At 37.5% G+C, this 24,484-nt stretch overlaps 1 protein-coding gene across 6 annotated transcripts in view; it reads right to left on the minus strand.

Annotated features, from left to right (window-relative positions):
• Positions 1-10,743: 10,743 nt before the first annotated feature.
• Positions 10,744-24,484, minus strand: part of LOC143366995 (uncharacterized) — a 253,347-nt gene continuing 239,606 nt past the window's right edge. For 4 of the 6 annotated variants that reach the window (XM_076808566.1, XM_076808562.1, XM_076808564.1 and 1 more), the window contains 3 exons: positions 21,172-21,704; positions 18,261-18,531; positions 10,744-14,059 (listed from right to left, as the gene is read on the minus strand). In XM_076808566.1, coding sequence (XP_076664681.1) covers positions 13,946-14,059; positions 18,261-18,531; positions 21,172-21,704 — 918 coding nt within the window. In that variant the 3' untranslated portion in view covers positions 10,744-13,945. Of the gene's footprint in view, positions 14,090-18,260; positions 18,532-21,171; positions 21,705-24,484 lie in introns of all 6 variants that reach the window. The other 2 variants (XM_076808563.1, XM_076808565.1) reach the window with 2 other exon arrangements.

Here is a 24,484-nt window from a genome sequence, read left to right on the forward strand (position 1 = left end):
AGGGGCGCGAAGCAGGGCCTGGCTCGGTGCCTTCGAGAGCGAAGAGCAACTAGTGGTTGCTCGTGCGAGGAAATCCCTGGGCAGGCCTGGATTAACCCGTTCCGTACCACGGTGGAAACTCAGATATTTAGTACGTCTATATACAGGGTCAGCGTTTTATCCCGCAACCCGCGCTCGCACGAACTTGTAGAATGGCAACAGCGCCGCACGAACGCATTCCACTACAACCATGCACCGGCCCAGCGGAGAGCTGCCAGCGAGCGCAGGACAGCAGTGATGCCTGACCTCCGAAAATTTTAGGATGGTCTCTTACAAATTAACGTCGCAAAGAGCTATTGGGAATTTCCGGCCCCAGGTAATCGAGCCGCGCGCTCCGCTTTTATGATCGGTTTACCACTCGCACCCCAGTTTACTGTAATGAGTTTTGAAAATAATTTCGACTGATCTCGTACCCGTCTCAATTTCAAAAATTTTAGCTACGACAGGGTTGACCGCGTATCCGTATTAATTTCCAAAATTTTAGCTACGACCGCGGCGCTACGCCCTTGTACGGAGAGATTTTTCGCCACCTGCGTGTAAAAGCCACAATAATGGCGCATCGTTCCAAAAAATGGAACTAACGAAAGCCGGTATAGGCGTGGCGTTGAGTAGCTAAAACATTCAGGCACAAAAATTCTAGAAAAAAAATTCAAACACCGCTAGAATCAAAGACACGTCCCATTAGCTACCCCTTGCGATAAAATCATAAAGAAGAAAATCAGAACAATATATTCTAAGGTCTGCAGAACTAACACATAATTTAATAAAAATTTAATTTCTCAATTTCTGAAAGTAACGATACAGAAACAACTAGCCTATTCTTTGCCAGCACCACGATTTTTAGAAACAGCATTAAATACAGTATCAAATAAACAGTCTGCAAAAGCTTTTTACAACACTTATGGTTAATAAATTGATAGAAAAAAAATTAAGTAAATGTAAAATATTTTAAATTATTTATAGTTCAAAAGTTATACGAAAAAGGCCCCAAATTTTTCAACCCGGGCCGGGAAATTCTGAATAGCTCTTTGCGACGTTAATTTGAAAGAGGCCATCCCAAAATTCTCGAAGCTCGGACATCACTGCTGTCCAGCTGGCAGCTCTCCGAACGCCGGGACGGTACATGGTTGTAGTGGAATGCGTCCGTGAGGCGCTGTTGCCATTTTACTTGTTCGCGCGAGCGCGGGTTGCAGGATAAAACGTTGACCCTGTATAGAGTGTGTTTCAATACACGCATACTGCCCATAGACTACAGGCAATGGTGATTGGTGCTTCATGCATTGAGTGAATAGACTGCATAACCTAATTCGTAGAATTCCCTAGATTGGGCCAACTGCTAGCGCATGATGCTTGCAGCAACTGTAGAAAATCAAACCATAGATAACCAATGCACATAATGCGCGCATGCGTAGTTGTTCGAATTCGAGTACTCCAATCAGGTTATGCAGTCTATACACGCACCGTATGAACCTTAGACCATATATTCTTATAGACACGGCTTCAGATAACTGCCTTGACGCAAAGATTAAATCATCTACGTGACGTCACATGTGGGCAAAGTAATGATGGAAGTTACAGCGATGTATAAATATTTCCGAAAAAAGCGTTTTAATCATTGTCTTTGCAATTCTTTATACAACATGTTTGCACCTTTATTAATAATTATTAAAAAATTATTCACAGAAGAAGATATAACCTCACTTGTATATATGGTATGAGGTACTATCCACCATTTTGAATTATCTTTTGCCCACAAGTGACGTCACTTTTGCCCGTTATCTTTGCTTCACTATGGGTGCGTTCCGATTCACGCATACCGCGCATGAAGTGCAGAGAACAATCGTTTCGTTTTAGGGCGGTATTTACAAACGTTTCTTAAGCAAATGCTTAAGATCATCTTCTAGAAGACGATCCTATTTCACTTACGACATCAGGAATTCATAGACGTTGCTTAAGATGATCTTAAGCATTTGCTTAGAATAATATATGCTTAAAATACTTTTATGAATACCACCCTTAGTTAAGTACTCGGTACTATTAAATAATAGAGATAATGAAATCAGCAGCTGTGATTCGTCTGATGAAAGCGAAAATGAAGATGATATTAACTTGCCAGTTAGAATCAGAAATTATTATACATGTAAATATTATTAATTGTGAACAAAACGCTCGGAGAGATTATGTTTACCTAAAAATTGGCAGATTACATAAAACGTGTCATTCCGGGATATTCGAGAACAATATTCGAAGAACATTATCGGTAGGTAATAAGTATATAATTATACATTTGTATTAAAAAAACATGAGATGAAGTTTCTTCGAAATAATAATGTAGAAAAGTGGCAGTTGTAATCCTTAGAGAATTAATTGTTTTTATTACTTTTCATTAAATTGTATCAACCGAATTTCTATATTTCCAATAAAGAAATTCAAATAATCAAAGATTGTAGAAACAAATACGCATGCGCACGCCCGCAGTGACTGCTTCTCCTCTGAAATTCTGCGTTTGCTGCACGCTCGCTGCAGCGGAAGTGGTATCGTATTGGTGGCATCATACAATTCCCTAGATTTTCTCTCACTTGCCACCAATACGATGCCACCAATTTCATGCGCTCACTGCGCGAATCGGAACGCACCCTATGACTCGTGGCTTCATATAGAGCAGGCCGTGTCTATAGGTATATATGGTCTAAGGTATAAACCACCAATCACCATTGCCTGCAGCTATGCCCAGTATGCATGAATTGAAACACACCCATAGTAAGTGACGGGAAAAGTAGATTACGGTATTCCGCTACAAAAAAATACATAGAGCGGTTCTATTATATTCTTCATAATTTCCGCCCCTTTTTGCTCTATTTTGATTTCGCGACTGAATAGAAATACTTTTTCCTTTGTATGAAGGTTGCAATTACGATGAATATCGTGGGCTGCTACCTACCGGTGTCCGACGTGGCACGGGACATAAACACATTAATAAATATTAACCCTTAACTGGTATCTTGGGGTCGCTCATGACCCCAGGCACGCAAAGTTCGCTGCAAAATTTTTGCTTGTCTAAGCTTGTAAACTGTTTTTCTAATTAATTTTATAATAATAGTTTAACTTTCTAGGTTTCTATTATTTTTCACATTACCTAAGAACAAAATATTCATAGAGGTTGATTCAGGGTCGACTTTACAAATTTCTGTGTCCTTTTTTATTTGGGGTCTGCCACGACCCCGGTATACCAGCCACGTTTGCCAAAAACAGTATACCAGTTAAGGGTTAATGTCGTCAGGTTGTAGCAAAGGAGAAACAACGTCAAATTTTTCATAAATTTATTTGCGCTCCGTCTTATCGAACTACACAAATTACGTTGTAAATCATTAGTCTGTCTGTGATTCTCGGTCTTCACAAGCTCTTTTTTACCTGCACTTTTTCTTCTTTCTCCTCTTTTTTTTTAACTTATTATTAGTCTTTCTCGCGCGCAAAATTGTCCAGTAACCAACATTCGTGTTTAAATGTATTTTATAAATGTTTCTCTCGGTGTAACAAATTCTTGTGATACGGACACATAATCGATAACAAAGTTGTACAGCGCTAAATCTAATCGATTTAATACAATTAAACAGACAGAAACGAATTAACGTCTTCTGAATCCATTGCACGTTGTCTAACAAAAAATGGCACGTGTTAAAGCTTTCAATTAGTATTTCTTTTCCTGTTTCGAGCACTTCAGAGTAAATGTAACTGAAGCTTTAAAGTTGCGTTTGAAAGTAGACTAACATCCAATATAACAATAAAATTATTTACAAGGAAATAGAAATTCCAAAGTTAACATAAATATATCGTATAATGCTTGCAATGTAACTTAAGTGGCTCCTAACATAACAGCGATCTTAGTTAGCATTCGTATGCCTCTTAAATGCTTAACATTAAACTTTACCGGAAAGTACAAACATGTAAAATGTTCTCCGAGATTTACAACGGTTTATAGAAGGTTAATTATCAACAAATACATCTGCTTCGTTATTTTCTTCGGGTTTCTTCAAGCTTATCAATTTTCAGAAAAAAAATAATGGCACTGGTTTTACAATGGACAGAGTTCAATTCAACATAATTTCATTAATTAATTACCTGATTCAATTAGTAATATAAAAATCGTTACTCTAGTAATGGCAAAAGAAGAGTAATATCCTATATTTCTGCAATCAAAGAATAGGTATCTTAGAATAAATGTTTGCATGCCTCAATTCAATTTTGTCCATTATGCTAGATGGCGCCCAATCTTGATAAATCAATTCTGTTTAATTCAAATGAACATCAGTGCAGCGAAAGGTTCGATCATCGTTACCACGAGTTCGCAGGCGATCATCAGGTACCAATCAAAAGCTGCCATATACGCGTGCTTTCACCTTCTAAGGAACAGTGGATCGTAAGATGGGCATCCATTTAAAATGTCTAAAAACGTTACAAATTAAAACAAATCGTATTTGTACGTGAACAAAAAGGGAAAATCATTCGTCTCTGTACGGATTAAATTGTTACGGTGCGATCCAACGGCACGTGGGTCGGCGAGTTTCGCGCCGTACTCGCCGAGCCACGCGTCCTGGAGATGATGAACTTGGACCCGTGTGGTTCGGCTTGGGCTTCTCGTCCGCTGTTGGTAAATGTGGCACGAGTCAAAGAAAAGCTAATCTAGCTCGGCTGAAACGACTCTACAGCCTAGCCGAACCACGCGACGTGAAGTTGTACCTTTAGTATTTTCATTTAAGTTCCCTTTGAGAGAGACTATACCAAGTTAGATCAACTGCGATGGTTATCGCCGCTGGTTGTCAAGTTAATCCACAGTAAGTACCATTAATTTTATTAGCGTCTTGGTACTACAGGGTCTATCTAATCTTGTTAAATGGAATCTTTACAAGTAAAAGGTATGTAGTACTTTACTATTTTTATATTTTAATTGTAACCATCTGTTTCTCGCTAGGGGAGTGATCCACCTCAGTAGGACGGCTTGAGTAGGCTAAACGTGTATTTTGAGGAAAATTTCCTTTCTTTGTGTTTTTGTTGTCCTATATCAGAGGATCAGTTTCTTCATTTTGTTTACTTTATTACTGCCGTAACCAGTGGTGAATTTAAGAGGGCAGGGCCAGGTGGCAAACGCTCTGAGGGGCCCATTTTTCAGGAAAAATGAAGAGAGTTTACTGAAAACAGGTTAAGTGTAGTTGTACAGAAGAAAATAGTGGTTGGGCCATGAGCCTTCTGGGACTAAATCCGCCACTGGCTGTAACTTACCCATAGCTTAAGTAAAAATCTGAAAAATAAAACAAATAATATCATTACACAACTGCTTGGTCCCTCCCCCGTTTCATTATGCATATCGTTAAATATAAAGGTATGTACGATGTACATACTGATCTTCCTTTAATCTCTGTGCAAGTACAGTTGGGTAAAAAATTTGAAAAAAATATCAAGTATATTCTGTATAGCAAATAGTTTACTAAAATTGCGAACACAAACGTGCGACATCTGCTTAAGGAGTCTCTCTACCAGGCCTACCTTGGCGGACGAAAAATGATGCGAAATTTGGGAATTTTTTTAAAACAAAACCATTAAATATATTCACTTCCAGCTTTGTAGTTTCATTTCTCAATCTTTAGAGAACAGGGAAAATAAATTTTTATGCAAAAATAGTGGTTATATCCGGAGTTATAGTGCTTCGAATAGAACGCATTACAAAAATCATATGCGCATTGTTAGCATGAAATCAGCCGTTGTAGTTGTCTGAAATAGAAAATTTAAAGATTTGTGTAATCTGTATGAGTATGGCTATCGCCTGAATTCGATTAAATCAGAAATACTGAAAATTAAATAAAAAATGGCAGCGTCTAAATCAGACATCGATTTCTGCAAAAAATTCGCTGGTTTTTTAAGTCGCAAAAGTCTAATTTTACAAAGACCGACTTAGTTTTAGTGCCAACGAGAATGGGATATCTACTGAAAATATATACCAAGTTTGAAGTAAATCGGGTGATTGGTTTTTGAGATATCATGCTAACCAATTCGTAAAACATCATTTTGAGAAGAAGGCGTTCAATGTTTTAGGTAGTGATTTTTAATTTTTTTTTTTAAATGTTGTCTAAATATATACAAATATAGGCATAAAGTTAATTAATATAATTTGAGGGTTTCTCTTAAAAATAAATCAAGGTTGGGAGACCCTTTAAAAGAAAAAATATGGACAAGCAAAGATTTATCTAATGTTAATTTTTGTTAATTAAAACAGATTTTCTGTCTTCTTTTGGCAAGTTTGAAATGTAGAATAATGTCTTATATAAACAAAATAGCAAAATTCAAGGCTAGGAGGGATATGTTAATGAAGAGTGTTGTCAGAAAACATCGCGATTATAGGGGATTTGAATCCTGTGGACGGTTCTCGCGCGTTTTCATTTTGATGGGTTGTGGAAACCATCGAAAGTATTGTCCGAGTACCTATATATACCTGAATGTTTGCTCGAATCGAGTTAAAGAAAACTTTCTCGGCAGAAGGCCTGATCGACTTGAAGTGTCATTTCTTAAAACTTTGCACCACTCAAGTGTTAATACAGATAGTGTGTCGGTTTATTCAAAGTCCAACTAACGCACTGTGCCTCAGAGTTTCCTCTATAGCAGCATTGAAACCAAAGCAAGATGGAGTGAACATTTAATCTCTTTCTAGGGGACCACCGTGCAGCAGGCCACAGGGTGGACGGAAAGCAGAGTGAGGTCTGAAAGACCACGTGTCTTATAACTCGATGGGATCACCGTAAGGAATTTTTGCTATTGGGCAGGCCATAACGGTCGCGAATTATAAACGTTCGCAACCGGGGAAACCTACCCGTACGTAAGGTTGCCAGCAGCAAGCAACGCATCAGGAGAAAAACGGTCACCCATCTTTCCTCGGTACGCGGAAAAACGGTCACCCATCTTTCCCCGGTACGCGCCCCACGATGCTTAATTTCGGTGATCGAACAAGAACCGGTGTTTCCATCGCGGCCAACGCCGCTGGCCAAGTGTTAATACAATGGGAAGTGTGTAATAATTTGTAATAGGGTAAACGATACAATTATTGACCAGGGTACAATAGTTGACCACTTCAAATTTCTGCCGCCATAGTCTAATGAACATGCGCGCTTCCGCATCAATAGCTGGCCACACACGGGGATGTTTCCCCGCGGTCTCCATCCGTCGCGTTTCAAGTCTGCGGACTTAACTGCATGTCAGTGGTTCTCGTGACAAACTACAACCGCGTGACAAAACAGTTGTTCAGAAAAAACTTACTATTATAATATTACATTTAAACTCTTGCTCTAGCGAAATAGCTTCCCTCATTATTGTGTTTTGCTTTGTCAGATTATTTTTATTAATAGTTTATTAATTTCGTGTCCATTCTCAAATAATTTTTTAAATCATCAGGTTCATTATCCCTTAATTCTTTCAATAATTGAATATGACTCAGACGGTCCTTTTCAATTAAATACTTTTTTACCCACTTTTTACGATTTACAGGAGCATTCTTTCGGGCAATTATGTGTATTCCAATCGTAGCACAACACAAATTACGTTTTTTTATTATTACGTTTAAACATATTTCGTTTCGTGCAACTCCGTTCGAGTCTGCATGACAACTGAGAAAACTTTCAGCAAAACGAGAGTCCACAGTTTCGATCAAATCCGCGGATAAACCAGTGGTTTTCATCCATTAACACGCAGTTCTATCTGTGACCGATTTATCTAACGTGATTTGTCTGTGAACTCCCCGTGTGTGGCCAGCTAATGATGCACTTTGATCGGAAAAGACAGTTCTACCTTCGGTTTCAACCAAGAATCGATGATTTCAGTACAAGCATTCCGCCGTGAGATCGTCGGAAAGGAAAACGTGTAATATCAACTCTCAAAGAAGGTAAGGGCTTAGCGGACATCTTTAGAGCGGCGACTTGTTTAATGACTGTATAATCATTGGTCAATTTTGTTTGCCGTGAATGCCATTGATCACAATAGGTGACAAGGGCCCAATGTTAACATTCGTCATACGTAGGGATTGTAACCGTAACCTTAAGTCGGTTCGGTTCTCAGTACCGTAGGCTAATCCGCATAACCGAGTAACCCGAGGCATCCAGGTACAGAGTTACCCGGTTAACCCGCTCTCAGAGCGGGTTACAGTAATACGGTAGAGGGCGTAGTTTTTCCCTATTTTCGTGATCGAGCTGTACTTATGAATTTTTATCTCAAAAACTGTATATCGCATTCGGTTCATTCTTTTTTTATTTTAATGTAGAAGGTTTTGCCTATTTGAATAATATTTTTTTTGAAATTGCAAAATTATTTATCTAACGTTAAATTATAAACAAATTTTTATTTTGACATGTTTCTAAATTTGAAAAAAATGACAATATTCTTTGAATTTCGTATATAATAGTTGTGTTACAAAATATTATTTTTATTATAAATAAATAAATTACCTTTCGAACTTCTACAGAATTGTTACGAAATTTGTTATAGGCCATTCATCCACCACGGTGATGCAATTTGACCAAGAAACGACTTGCGTGTAATAGCGTGGGTATAACTCAAGAAAATTCGTCACATTTGTCTTCGAGAGATTAAAAATTAGACCGAGAAACAAAACCTGCAAGTGATTGACGTCATTACATGCAACCCGGTTCTTGTTAAAATTGCAGTTGCATCGCAGCGGTGGACGAGCGCGGGGCGACCATAGTCGGATTTTGGACGTAGAATGTCGTATGTCACTTGTAACTTGTAACCCGCTCCGAGCAGGTTAACCGGCTCTCTGTACCTACTCTTTGGTAGCCGTTCCTCCGGGGTTACTACGGGTTACAGTAACCTCCCCTCGGTTAACCGGATTCAGGTTAGGGTTAGGCGGCGGTTACAATCCTTGGTCATACGTCCAGTCGTGTAGAACGTGATTATGCTGTGTTTTGGGAGGTGTTCAATAACTGGTTCGATGAATGCACAGTAATACAGTTATTGACCACTCGTAATTTTCACGATGAAAATTGATTTAGATCTTTGTAGGCATGGGGCAATGTTCCCTGCTTTTATATGGTTTCGGGTATGCACCTCCGATGACTTCTGATTTTTCATTGGTCCGGAGGTGGGTGCGATGATTCGGAGGTCAAAGGCGCTTGAAGAAAGAAAAAAAAGGAAAAGCAAATAGCACTCTTTCTTTTTCTTCTTTAAGAAAAGAAAAACCTAACCCAGACCTAACCCAGAGCCTCTTTCTTTTTCTTCTTTAAGAAAAAGAAAGAGGCTAAGAGATGCAAAGAGAAGAAGAAGAAAAGAAAGAGCAGGTGAGAGAGAAATCTAAGAATAAAAGAAAAGCGAATGAGAAGCACATGAAACTCACCCTGCCCCAAGACAATATGTCTTTGATTTTGATATGGTGACAGATGCATTTAATAAAAATGATTTTACAGCAAAAAATATGCCATTTTCTTTTATATTCAGTAAGTGGTCACACAACTGTACCTAGACCGGTCAACAACTATGTCACGACCGGTCAATAACTATACTTTTGAGTTATGCTTCTTTATAATAGCATAACATCGAAACTACTGATTTCTTCAAAGTTTCTTTGGTGTTATAATCATCTTCGATACTTTTCTTTCCGCCTGATATAACAAAATTTCATTTATAAAATTCAAGTTACTTATTGGCATTTTCTTACTTCCGCTACGCCATCTGGTGGCGAAAATTAAAGCAGTCTAATCGGGTTCGTTGTCACCTGTTATTGGCAGTATTGGGAATTTCGACTGTTTGATGATCGATTTTGTAAAATTTAACAGACTATTTAATGACAAAAACATTATTGCAATATTTCAATACTTGTGTCACACCAGTCCTGTAACGCGATTCACCCGATTACAGAGCTTACTTTAGTAGATGGCGCTCTCACAATATTTCCCAATTCCATAGCGTTTACCTAAACCGAAGCTCTTAGGTGGTCAACTACTGTATCTTTTACCCTATTCATCGAATAGTTTCTTTGCTCCTCGATACTTTTGCAAGATAAAGACATTACAGACAATCCCACAATTAATACCACCTTTATATTTCACAATATGAATAATAAAATGCGGGTGTGCCACATATGTACGTGAACAGTATGCGTATGACTCAATGGAACATCCTTTGTTTCACAAAAGATTTATCTAAAACAGTAATGATTTAAGAACACTACCATCGCTCATGAACCAAAAAATAGCAAGGGGTTGTATTCAATTTTAAACCACTATACTGGATTACACAAATATTTGCTATGCTCTGGAACCTAAAAGACCCCATGGTACCTGCTGAGAGTTACGTAACGCTTGTATTCAGTGACTTGTAAAAATGCATTTCGATGAATGGTGAATTTCTGCAGTTAAAAGATAAAGCAAGCGAACACCATTTCTCATTTTTAAACGGGAAAATCAAATTATATGAAAATTTGGCACAGCCGTTGGCGATTAAGTCCAATTTTTCTGAACTGCTTTCATTTCGTATGTGCATCCGTAATAAGATTTTAAACGTTCCCAGTGGCGATTATCGTCTTGGTTTCGTTCATGCTACGAATCGCATTATCTCGTTGAAGTTAACTGTCGCCACAATAGCATCGTCTAGTGTCAGAGTTTGAAAACCTTCGATCCAGGAGGAAGATGTAAAAACAAGGTTCGATAAAAGTATGCAGCGAACAAATCCTGTATTTATTTCGTACGTGAACTTGCATTGTCTCATTATTTTCGTTTTCTCTTCATACGTTCCTTCTCTAGTATGCAACCAATTTTCCTTCTTATGGCACACATGCCAGGCACAAGTTACTCTTCGACCACCACCTCGAGTTTACTACCCACACTCTAAAAGGCATATCAATTACAGATGTGTAAATCCAATCAACACACGTAAAATACATAAAACTCAATTAAAGTGTAAGTGCATACTCCAAATTCACAAAGTCTAAAACATAAATTAAATACTTCCACTAAATCTCCACCCTATAAATATATCCCCCGTTTCATAAATGTCCGCAAAGTTTACAATTTTAGGATACGAATCCGCGATAGAGCTGTTCAAGTACTTGAATATTCGGGTATCTTGAGATCCGAACCAAGTTGAAACCCGGTTTCCGAGCTGAGCCGAGTACCCGAATGAACCGAGGCGGCCTGAATGAATGTCTGTACAATGTACGTCGAGCATATAGGTTAGGAAATAGGTTAGATACACTTAACCCAATTATAATATAGACTGCGGAAGTTTATGTAAATGCATGTTTTTATTGGAATGACTTAAACAAGCGGGACTTTGACAGAACTGTGTTTCATCATTAAGAGGATGTTAAAAACATATTTTCGATTTTACACATTTTGCACATTCTGCATATTTTTCATATTTTTTGCAGATGCGGAATTTCTTTACAAATTAGCTTGGTGAACCTCGCCATTAAAATTTAATAGTTTCATATGTTAAAAAGTTTAATAGTGTAATAGTTACATATATATTCAGAAGTTTAACAATTCAATAGTAGGTACAACGGCTTGATACGTATAATATATAATTATTACAGTATAATACCCCCCCCCCCCCGCCGTTATCTTTTTCAGCATATTTGCATATTCGCGGCATATCATACTTGCATAAACTTCCGCAGTCTATATTATAATTGGGTTAAGTATATGTAACCTATTTCCTAACTTATCTGCTCGACGTACAATGTACAGACATACATTCGGGCCGCCTCGGTTCTTTCGGCCCGCTTGAAATAATTCAATCCGCTTGGTTCTGTTTAAAGTTAGGAGCGATGGGACCTAAGTGATGGAGGGGGAAACACCTACAGGAGCGGTGGTAATGTGTGCGCGAACTAACGCCAGCGCCACGCCAGCCGAGTGTCGCCAACGCGAAGCTAACCACGGCCAACCAGCGTCGACAATCTATTCCCTGGCGACGCTGATTGGCCGTGGTTAGCTTCGTGTTGGCGCCACTCGGCTGGCTTGGCGCTGGCGTCAGTTCGCGCGCGCTACCACCGCTCCTGTAGGTGTTTCCCCCTCCATCACTGCGGCCCATCGCTCCTAACTCTGGTTCTGTTCGAGCCGCCCGCTTCCTTTGGGCCGCTTGAAGAATTCAAGCTACTTGGTTCTGTCCAAGCCGCCCGGTTCATTCGAGTACTCGGCTCGGCTCGGTCGTTCAAGCCGAGTTAGGCTCGGCTTGCTTTTTCCAGGTACATGAACAGCTCTAATCCGCGACCGCCGTGTTTTTATACAATAAAAAGTAGAATTGTAAAGGTATCGTTTTAAAATGATTAAAAATCATCGTTATTTAGTCGCAATGCAATCACATACTTAATCGTTACTAATAAACGATAATATATCGCAAAACAATGTTTAAGTGAATTTCGCTTGAGATACATACAATTTTTTGTTTATAAATATAGCTAAATAATGTAACAGCACTTCTCTTAGATCCCCGTGTGATCTTGAACAAACGGCCGCGCTTATGCCACAAAGTCGTTTTGGTCCGATCGCATAAAACCAGCCTCTGTCTCTTTCAAGGAGCAACGACAATCCAAATAAACGTGGCCGCGTTTCAACAAAATGTGTCCTCTCGATCCTACTATCACAGTCAAATCTCCCCGTTTTCTCGTATCCCATATTTAATCGCAAATACATAATAACGCTTTGTCCGAAACGTGTCTTATCTCACACATAGAAGAATGTATGTACGTGCAACCGTATCGAAACTCGATTTTCAAGTGAAATGGAATATTTCGCGAGCACTTCTTCGCCCAATATCCTCTGTCTTCGCTCTGTCGGAGAGAAAAAAAGAAAGGAACAGAACATAACCTATCACCTTCGTTGGCATTCGGAATGAACAGTGAAACATTTCTTCTCTTTTGCATAGGAACACTTGTGTGCGCAGAAAATGCAACTTTCGTTTGAAGACCTGCGGTAGCTCAACATTTGTAGACGAAGAGTGTCTTATATTCCAAACGGTGGGAATACCGCACAAGCTCGTGATTCGTCTACCAAGTTTTTTGCTCACCGTATCGCGGCAACAGAGAATTTATTCTTCTTCGGTACAGCATAAACGTAACGTTCGTTAACTCTACGCTTGCAATTCTGCAGGTTGTATCAATGAAAATGATAGTGTCCCAACTAGCTCAAATACTTGATACTCAACAAGTAATCGCGAAATATGCATTATTCTATGTATGTATACATACAATATATAGCAATATATTCTTTATATTATTTTTATACCACTTTGTTCATTATGCCCTTGTCTTATGTGAGGGCATGCATGTATATGTATATATATACATGTGACTAGTTCGAAAAGAAAACAATAAAAAACGACAATACCTTCGCTCGCCTTGCTCGCTCGAATATTTGAGCATTTGTATTTGCCAATTTACCGTCAAAACGTCGTAGTATCATTTGTAAGCGTTCGTCTGCCCCTGTCCATATGCATATAAATAAGAATAGCTTTATACCAAATTTGATAGGTTTCAACTTTGAAGCATGTTACATAATCGACACATGCATGCGCAACTAAAAGTTAAGGAATTGTGTTACACATGCCCCGATCTAGAAAAGATTATAATAACCCTTTCACGAAGTTCCCTTTGCTTTTAATTTCATCGTTTTAAGAACTGTGACTATCTTCGAGCCTCGTGAGTCTAGGTACTAACAACAATGTAATAATGCCTATTTCTGAGGATACCGTCGAAGCGACATCGTCGATCAGTCGTTTGAATCATTTCTCGGCACGCCGTAAACACGCGACGCCGACACTGAAAGACAACGTATTAATACGAGAGACTTCGTACACTAGAGAGGCGACGGAGACTCGTATTATTCGGTTGCGTTAAATTATTCAGCCTCGCCGAGGGCTAACTCGGGGCGTCTTCCGGTTCTATCGCACCGCTAGTCACCGCTGGCTCCGTTTCGCTGCTTTGGCTCATCGTCACGAATTGCTGTGACAACGTCTGCAAACTCTGCCGCACCTGAAACATCCAACTCTTGTTGCAACCTTACTGAAAGTAAGATTTCAATTTAATAGTTTGATACCTACATTACAGGGCATAAACTTGATGCTACCATTTCAATTGCTACTGTACAAGTTATACACGAAACTGATAATCCCTGGTGTGCCTGCAGAAGTGCAGCATTGACAAAATGTGCCAATAATACAAAATGCAAATTCTTTGTACTGTTACGTTCAGGGACTGTCTGTTGACATTTTGACCCTTTCGAGTGGCTGGAATGCACGCGACCCGATGTGGTTATCGTTTCCTGCAGTGGTGTGGTGCAACCGAGGTTTTCCACGGAAATTAATAACTGATTCGACGCATGTACGTCCTCACCACATTCTAAGCCCAATTTTGTAGTATAAAAAGGGCCAAAAATGCATACATAGTCGGTGGCTCATATGATTATATGATTATATGATTATATGATTATAAGATTATAAGATTATAAGATTATAAGATTATAAGATTATAAGATTATAAGATTATAAGATTATAAGATTATAAGATTATATGATTATATGATTATATGATTATATGATTATATGATTATATGATTATATGATTATATGATTATATGATTATATGATTATATGATTATATGATTATATGATTATATGATTATATGATTATATGATTATATGATTATATGATTATATGATTATATGATTATATGATTATATGATTATATGATTATATGATTATATGATTATATGATTATATGATTATATGATTATATGATTATATGATTATATGATTATATGATTATATGATTATATGATTATATAGTACTTAGGTACACTTTTTTCAGGACTTTTTTAATTCCTACTTAAAAATTTATAGGTTTCGACAATTCTAACTTATGCCACATGAAAGATGAATAATTTCTCTTTACTTTGAAACGTATTGCATGCAAAAATATCAATTATTATTCAATTGACAGCGATTTAACTTTTTCTAGGCGATATTAGGTACGGTCATCCTATATGAGTGGCAGTAGCATACTATTCCGCAACTGAAGTGGCACGAGATCATTTTTCGACGTTTTATGATGTCCATAATTAGTACAAAATTTTGTAACTTTAAACGTGTAAGGTTTTTGCACAGTATTTTTTTACATAATTGACACACTGCTGTCAAGCGTTGTTCAGGTATCGTGATGGCATGAGATCGTTTTGTTCATATGTAGCACAAAGAGAGTAGAAAAAAAACAACTGAGTATTTAGATCTGGAAAGCATGCTGGGCTACTTCAGAACCGCAATCTTTTCTTTCGAGAAATACTCCTGAAGAATTTTCACAGCAGCATTATCTTGTTCAAATATGTATCATGTTCCAGCAATACGTTCAGCAATTTCCATATATCATGATAATAAAAGTAAAAAAATCCATCCGGGCCATCAAGATTCAACTTCTTCTTATCCGTAAACACGACTCTTCTCCAAGTCTTTTTCCAATGCACATGCAAGGGCGGATCAAGGATGGGGTCTGCTGCCCGGGACCCCACTTTCCAGCTCCTCTCCCCCGTTCTAAGCCTTCCATTTTTGTCCAAAAATAATTCAATGAAATTTTGTTCACTGTTTCCCTTTTGAAATAATTAGAACTCTGCTTTATTACAAAAAATTACCCCCACCCCCACACGCGCATTTTAACTAAGTAAGTCCCCGAAGATTTGATACCCTCGGGCCCCAAAAATCTTAATCCGGACCTACGCACAAGTTGCTTTGCGAATAGCAAACGTTCTTCTGTCCATCTTGCCTTAAATTTTACTTGGATTTATGTATAGTAGGTACTACACGTCTAGAGCACGCGTCGGACGTTTTGGATGTTACTGTTAACTCGAGCTTTGCGAGCGGTTTCCTTTGCTATACCACAAGAGTTGAGGCAGCACGTAGTATTGCTCGTTTCTGAAATCGGATAGTGTTACCGGTCTTCCACTACTCTTATTTTTTCCATAAGCATTCCTGTTTTTCACTAGATTATATATACCTTTGTGGTTCCTATTAATGGCTTTTGCTATATTTCTAATAGTAAAATTTTGCTTTTGCACAGCAACAATTGTTTTAATCTCACTTTCACTTAATATTCTACCACGGCCCATTACGTGAATTTAGGAATTTACAAAGGGCTATCAGTTTGCCCCTACCCATTTATGTGTTTATATTTTGTCTCGCACTCATTGAAAAGTTAATGTCAACCTATCAAGATAGCATTCCCAATCCGAAAATTATGATTTTCATGAAACTTCGTGTCAATGGAGGGCATATTGGAATATGCAAGAAGCAAGCAATTTTTCTGCGGAAATTATTGTATTTGTATTTTTGTTTTCCCTGTGTGTTTTTAACACAGGATGACGTTTCAAGGATTTCGCTTATATTGCCCAACGAACGATGATGATATAGTCATTTCCTTTTTCCCTCCTCCTCTTTCCTTCGGGTCCCAGCAGCAATGACGCACCGGGAAGGAGACAGGTGGTCGTTCACCCATCTTTCCCCAGTACGCCGCCCCGCGATGTTTAACTTCGGTGATCTTACGGGAACCGGTATTTCCATCACGGCTATGGCCGCTGGTTTTCTGCGGAAATTAATTCTGAAGAGTTGAAATCAACCCTTAATGTTAACGCGTTTTCGTTGTTTTAATATAACTTTGCAACGGTGCGAGATAGAACAAAACTTTAAATATAACAATGTTCAGTTTTTTATGCTCGATCACAGTACCAAAATAAAAATAAAGTTACGCTAAAAAAACGGAAGCGCTATAACTTTAAGGCTTAATTTCACCCCTTCAGAGTGAACTTGCGCAGAAAAAAATTGCTCTCTGCATAGTCCAATATGCTTTAGTACATTCACACGAAGTTTCATTAAAATCAGAATTATCGGGTTGGGAATATTCTTTAATAAGTTACTTTTACATGTTCGTAACAGGTTATATTTTTATACCACTCACAACTTTCGTGCTACCATAATTATAGCATGAAAAATTACAGATAGCACGCGCGTGCTATCTTTTTGTCTAGGAGTGCATTTTAGAGTAATAAGAAGCTGAAGTAAACGTAAGTTCGATTTGTAATGGTTTTTCAGAAACTTAGAATTAGTGTTTTTCTATATTTGTAATTTGTCCAATACTAATGATTATTCAATACTTACTATCATAATAAGTACAACTTATCCTATACAAAAATCGATATCATGGTCATTTGACAATTTTTTTACTAGTCAAAAAATATATGTAAACAAAGGGTAAACTCAAATTCATGTAACTTACTTTTACATTCAAAGTCGTTTATCTCGAGAATGACCCCGTAAGTCGAAAAAGATTATTCTATATTTTTTATTTATTTCTTGCGAAATCATGTGTTCATTAGTTTCTTAGTCCCGAAAATGTAAATTCAACCTACTTTTTAAAAAATACATAAAAAAAAAACGTCTGTATGATTTTTTTATATTTGGTTCGCCTAACTTTATACTTTATGAAAATAGCACCCTTATTTGCTACTACCTGCGATTATTTGAGAAATAATTTTTTTTAGAAAGAAGTGCGCAGATCAGGAATCCTAATATCTTTGAAAAGTGGATTTCTTTAGACCAAAGCAAAAAAATTGATGGAATTTACGACCACATTTTGGTACTTTTGAATATAAAAGAGTGTCCGGAAATGATTGACAACGATTTGAGGAAAAAGTGCAGCCGTTTTGACTTGACTATTCGTAGGTCCAAGAAAGCTGATTATATATTTAAAATATTTAAAAAAAATTCTAACTTCAAATGCACGTGATAAAAATAATTTCATAAAAAAATGTTTTGAACAAAAGTTAGTCAGTATTCAGTTGACAACAAATTGCAAAAGTAAATATTGATAAAAAACTTTTTATTAAATAAAAAATCAAGATCACCTCAATGTTTTTAATGAAACTGTATATTTTAATATATGCCAATCGATGCATCTTTATATTCTCTTTAAAAAAGTATTAGCGTATCTAGGTCGAAAACTGATTATTTCAGAAGCTATGAGTTTTGTCCCAAACGCCCATATACTTTGACGCATTGTACGATGTCCCAAATATCCTATATGAGCTTCATAATTCCCACAGAATTGTTTACTCATGGTCCACTAAGGAGTGGTTTCAAGTTTATGCACTGCAGTATACCATCATCTATTTTCGTGACACAAATACAGTACCTTTATTATTTGATCGAGGTTCGAGTTAAGATAATGCAAAAGCCGTTCTTGTGTGAACCGTTCCGGCGAAACGAGGGGGTGGTTGAGATACGCCGTGTGCAACCTGTCGATGCGAACCATCATCAGAGCCGCCGACACGTAGAGAGCTGCTAAAAGGGTTATCAGGATGGTTATCACTGTGCTAGTTTTCAGTCCGCCCGTGAACAATGAAAAGAGTACTCTGGATTTGCTGGGCGCAGCTGGAAGCAACGGTACCGGCGGTGGTTCCAGTCTAAAACAGCACAAGAAGAACAATCACAGAATTATTTTTACACTGCACACAACTGAAATAATTCAACGAATTCATTAATTCATGATACTTAATAGCAGGCTAGACATTAGATAATAGATAGATTAAAACTCACAATGTAGTATAATAATGGTGTTTGTCACAATTGTTTGGTCTGGGTTAGGTCTGGGTGGTATATTTAGATTTTTTCTACATGAATTTGTGGTGGAGATTCCAAGATCAATTTAATTTCTTTAAATGGAATAATATATGAACATCTTTATTCATAATACGATACTGTTCATTCACATAAGGTCATTCAGTGTATGTAGTAGAAGGTCATAGATTAGTGCAGACATGACCATGTATGATTCCTCATCCTCATTTTCCCACATTGAATCCTCCTGTAAAGAATTTGTGCCCATACCAAATCAAGTAAAAAATTTCTTACTTTCTGCCAAAATGAAATTTTCTATGCCTATATTAATGCACAATTTTTTTACAAAAGGATCCTTCAATGTGAGAAAATGAAGAACTATACTTAGATGATTTAAAAATAGTAAAAAAAATGAAAGTAGTAAACAATATTGTAGACCGAGGCGTCTCTAGTCTCTACATCAGGGCCGTCCAACTTTTGCTCTTGCCTTCGAAGAGCAACCGCGGGTGGTTGCGAGCGAAGGTAAGAGCGACGGTTGTGCCCCACCATGGGGACCTTTTGCTCTTGAGGGGAGCGAGGGACCTGGCTCGGTGCCTTCAAGAGCGAAGAGCAACTTGCGGTTGCTCGTGCGAGCAAATCCTTGGACAGGGCTGCTCTACGTTAACAGGGTACCCCACTACGAGATCTTTTACTGAGAAGCTGGGTTCCCAGGGCGGGCTCGCCCGTGACAGAGATGAGCCCAAACGACTGTCCTAGAGCGCATCTCTTGACCATCTTTGGATTAGTGAGTTCCCAAGGAGTCAGGTCTATGCGAATCGCGGGTTGTCAGCTAGCTGAACGAGTTTATATACATAATATGTACATGACCCCCAAGATTGACAGATCTTTTTTCGAGTAATTGTTTCCTTTGAGGTTATCTAAAGATGATTTCCCAGATACCAATTGAAAATACTACTGAATTACGCATGAGCGCTGCAATCGCTTGCCCAAGAAGAATGGACAAAATATTAAAAAATGGCAGAATAGAATTTTTAAAAAGATTGGAAAGCTGTATTTTAAACGTGGACAAGTTGAAGGACAAGCTAAATAATAGAACTATTAAACAATTCTTGTTATTACAAATTAGACACTGGTAAGTGAAAATTAACCTTATTTATTTACGGCGTCTTGAATGATCCTTGGTATTCAATATTTCCTGCAATGTTGGCAATGCATCCTCTCCACAGCAGGAACATTTGGTCAGAACCTGAGTGGCCTAGTTCGAGTCCGTAGCATGGTCACGTAGGGTTCGGGTAGTCGACACCCTGTAATTCGCGTGGACCTGACCCCTTGGGATTTCACTTCATGCGACACACCGTTGAACTCGTATTAACAAACGCTATCGTATTATGAATAAAGATGTGTAATATTCCATTTTAAAAAATTAAATTGATCTTGGAATCTCCTCTACAAAAATCATTTATACCACGCAATGCTTCTCTCCATACCAAACAACTGTCATAATAACAATTTTTTCATATCTTCCTACGAGATATTCCAGCGTTTTCAGTTAAAGGAAACACACTATATAAGTAACGAATGAATAAGTATTTTAGTAAATGTAAGCAATTAATAAGTACAGCATGTAACAAAATGTTCGTGTATAATACAGTCTAGGGCAAAGATTAATTAGCGATGGTTTTGTTTTCTAATGCAGCAATGATCCTGAGCACATGGTGAGAATCGTGAAAGCTTATTTAATTCGATTAAAGGAAAACAAGCTACAATATTAGTTATAACTAAATTAGTTATACCATCAGACACACAATTATTTAGCCCGATACAAGAAAGGAAACGAGACTAAAACTGTATGTGCCCTTCTCCAAGTTCTTCAAACAATATGGCAGAAGCCACGAAATGCGTTTATTAAAAAATTATTTGCAAATAACCCCGACGGAATTGCGGCTGTTGTGAGAATAAAAGGAGTACACGATGATGGAGCTACTCTTAAATCATCGCTCTTAAATTCATTCGCGAAGCGACAAACTATTACCTTCCAGTATCACATAGTGCAGAGAATCACGAAAATAAATCCATGTCTAAATTACTCCAAATTTTATCACGCGCCCAAAATCAATATGTGAATATTCTTAAGCATTTAACTAGCTCAGCATTCCCACGGAAACAGTCTCTAATTGTAAGACCGACAACCTGCCCTATCATATTCCAAAATGGGCATGGAAAAATTCCATCTCTGGCTCGAATTCCTGCGTGACTAGGTCACTTTCCACATGATTCGGTGAACTTGTTTGCACACCGAAGAATTTTTTTTCGGTAACACGAGTCTGTGACGCGCACGTACATGCGTCAAGGATCGCGAATGTTGCACGCGGTTCGCAACGCGGCACGGCGGTTAGTTTTCCTAGGGCTAAATCTATCCCAGACCTAACCTAACCCGTTTGTTTCGATGCGCCTTGAAACATGTTAAAAAAAGACCATTTATTTACATTATGGGAGGCGGTGGCAAACTCGGCCTGGTAATCGGTAGCGAAACGGCGGAAACGCCGTCGGTGTCGGTACAGACTGTGGGCGGCCTCAAATTGAGATCCGTCCCGCTTTCGGACATACTGGAATCGTCCTCCTCCGGGTTCACCTCGGAGTCGTCGATCACCAACCCGTCCGGGGGGAGTAACTTCTCCTCGCTGGTGAGGGGCAGAATCGCGGGCGAGGGCTGCGGTTCCATGGCAGCGTCCCAAACCTGTTTCATCAACTTGAATGTCGAGTCCCTGGACAGAAGGGAGCAGAAAACGTGCCTATCCTCTTCGGTGGCGACTGCTACCGCATTTGGGATAATGCGGGCGGTCTTCTCCTTGCTGATCTTCAACACGGAGACTGTTGGTATCAACAGCTTTGTCACGTATCCGAACACGTTGCTGTAGAAGGCAAAGTAATTCGGCGTAATATACAGGTGGCCCTGCAGCAGGATATCGCCTACTAGCGCGCAACTGTAGTAGTTCAATACACGTTCTTCCGCAGCAACCTAGCGGACATAAATTTTCAGGAATTACGCTACTGGGTCGATACAGTCGCAGTGGTTTGAAATCCCAGAAACGTGGCACAAAACCCCCCAAAAATTAAAATTAGTAAATTGGATATATTTTGTTATAAATCGATAGTGGAGTATATGCCACAACTGTTTTATGTGTTATTCTTTTGTTCCTTAACCTTGGTCATATTTCATTATTATTTGCATTTAGTTGTACACTTTTTATGCGAATTTTTAAAGTGTTATATTTGTAACGAAATGGTATTTCTTAAATTCAAATTTTGCCGCACCTCGCGCGTGGTAGAGCGTAGAGTGTAGAGTGGTGGTAGAGTGTCCACTGTATAGAGAGAACGACTAGCAGAAAGATAGATGGATGATTATAACAGAGCACATGTGCATAGATTGAGAAAGTGAGATAAGAATTAATAGAGTATTATTAATATAAAAGAAAGTAATAAAGGTGTAAACGAAGAAGTGATAGAGAATAAACTTTAAATGACGTTTCTCTCTTTACAGGCAAGATTGTACATATTGTAAATAAGCGTTGTAATATAATATAATGTAATGTAATGTAATGTAATGTAATGTAAATGTAATGTAATGTAATGTAATGTAATGTAATGTAATGTAATGTAAATGTAATGTAATGTAATGTAATGTAATGTAAATGTAATGTAATGTAATGTAAATGTAATGTAATGTAATGTAAATGTAATGTAATGTAATGTAAATGTAATGTAATGTAATGTAAATGTAATGTAATGTAATGTAATGTAAATTTAATGTAATGTAATGTAATGTAATGTAATGTAATGTAATGTAATGTAAATGTAATGTAATGTAAATGTAATGTAATGTAATGTAAATGTAATGTAATGTAAATGTAATGTAATGTAATGTAAATGTAATGTAATGTAATGTAATGTAATGTAATGTAATGTAATGTAATGTAATGTAATGTAATGTAATGTAATGTAATGTAATAAAGAAAATAATCTCTCTTTACAGGGAAACAATATCTAGTTCGTTCTGAAAATCCTTTTGTTTGATAGATAATTGTCTGATATATTTATTGCAAATGATGGATTTGGTAAATGATATTAACCAAGCTAGTAGCTGTACAGGTAAGTAACAAAATACATCAAAAGTAATTTTTCTATTTTGTGGCTGCTGGCAACACTGGAGTGAAATTCAATTTCTGTACGTTGTTAGAGTTTTAGGTTAGGTCCCAGTATGGTTATGATACGTAAACATCGGGCTTTAATAATCTAAAAAGAAAATTTGCCACTTTTTGCCACTTTCAGAGATATTACATTTTTTCTTCTCGTAGGTTATGCTTAGGTTGTACAGAAACACCTAAATATCTCCGTTATTAGTGGTCGTATGAAAATGCTCCACAGAACAAAGTTGTACTGCTTGGAAGGGCACGTGCAATGGTACATGATTTTTGCCAAAAATCATTATAGCAGTATAAGCAATATAGTGTCCTATGGAGTTATTTCATATGACCATTAATACCGGAGATATTTAGATGTTCCCATTTAAATCAAGTGGTTTAAGGCAAACTCTTCTGACCCAATCATTTCAAAGCTTCGGCCACTACCCAGAAAAAAGTTGACATCTTTCTCAGCGGAAGTTATGGAAATGCTGGAAACCCCACATGCAGTTTGATAAATTCTCAAACAAAAACACATAACGATTGTACATATATAATGATGAATCTTAATTTATAAAATTATTCGAAATATTTTTAATATTTAATAAATAACTTCAACAATTTAATATAATATTTATCTTAAGTTTTTGAATTCAGATTCGTAATCAGCGACCTCGAAAACTCTAGAATACCAAGTTTAGACCAAATCTGATATTTTTTTGGTATACGCGTCCGCCATATTGGATCCGCCATTTTGTTTTTTGCTGTTTTGATTTCAAATTCGTAATCAGCCACCTCGAAAACCGTAGAATACCAAGTTTAGACCGAATCTGATATTTTTTGGTATACGCGTCCGCCATTTTGTTTTTTTCCGTTTTGACTTCAAATTCGTAATCGGCGACCTCGAAAACCTTAGTATACTCATTTTTGTAAATATCAAAGATCGCCTTCATATTTTTGCCATGTTTCTGGGATTTCAAACCACTGTGAGTCGTTTCTTTTTTGTTGGGCAGCTATGATAAATGACCTCGTTCTCGAACATGCAAGAATTTGGTAGTTTAAAAACATGTATATTGTATTGATATATAAAAATACTTCCCTCATATATGGATGGCTTACCATTAGTGTACAAATATTGTATGTCCACTGTTTGTGAAATTTGAGATTTTATACGCAAGAAATAGTTCTTGACTGTTTCTTTATATTGTATAAAAATCACATTTATATCTACTTCATAAATTTGTCAAAAATAATACCGCAAACTGGGGGAACATTGACAGGTTTTAGAAACATTTTGTTATATAATTTAAAAATTAACATGTTTACATTTGCTTTAAGTATCCCATCATAACATTGCATCTTTTGTGATTGTACCACAAGTGTCAAAATGCATAAAATTTTTGTCCTTTTGCTTCTCGAATACATGTTAAAAACGTTACTGTACCGGGGTAACATTGGCACATCATATAGACAGCATTAACGGGTTAAGTTTTACTAATCTGAAGCCAGTAAGATGCATCGACACTTAAATTTCTTTATTTTATTTTATTCTTTACATCTTAATAACATTAACAGCATTACATATAAATAGCATTAACAGGTTAAGTTTTACTAATCT

The sequence above is a fragment of the Andrena cerasifolii genome, chromosome 3, assembly GCF_050908995.1.
Source record: "Andrena cerasifolii isolate SP2316 chromosome 3, iyAndCera1_principal, whole genome shotgun sequence".
In the NCBI taxonomy this organism is placed as follows: domain Eukaryota; kingdom Metazoa; phylum Arthropoda; class Insecta; order Hymenoptera; family Andrenidae; genus Andrena; species Andrena cerasifolii.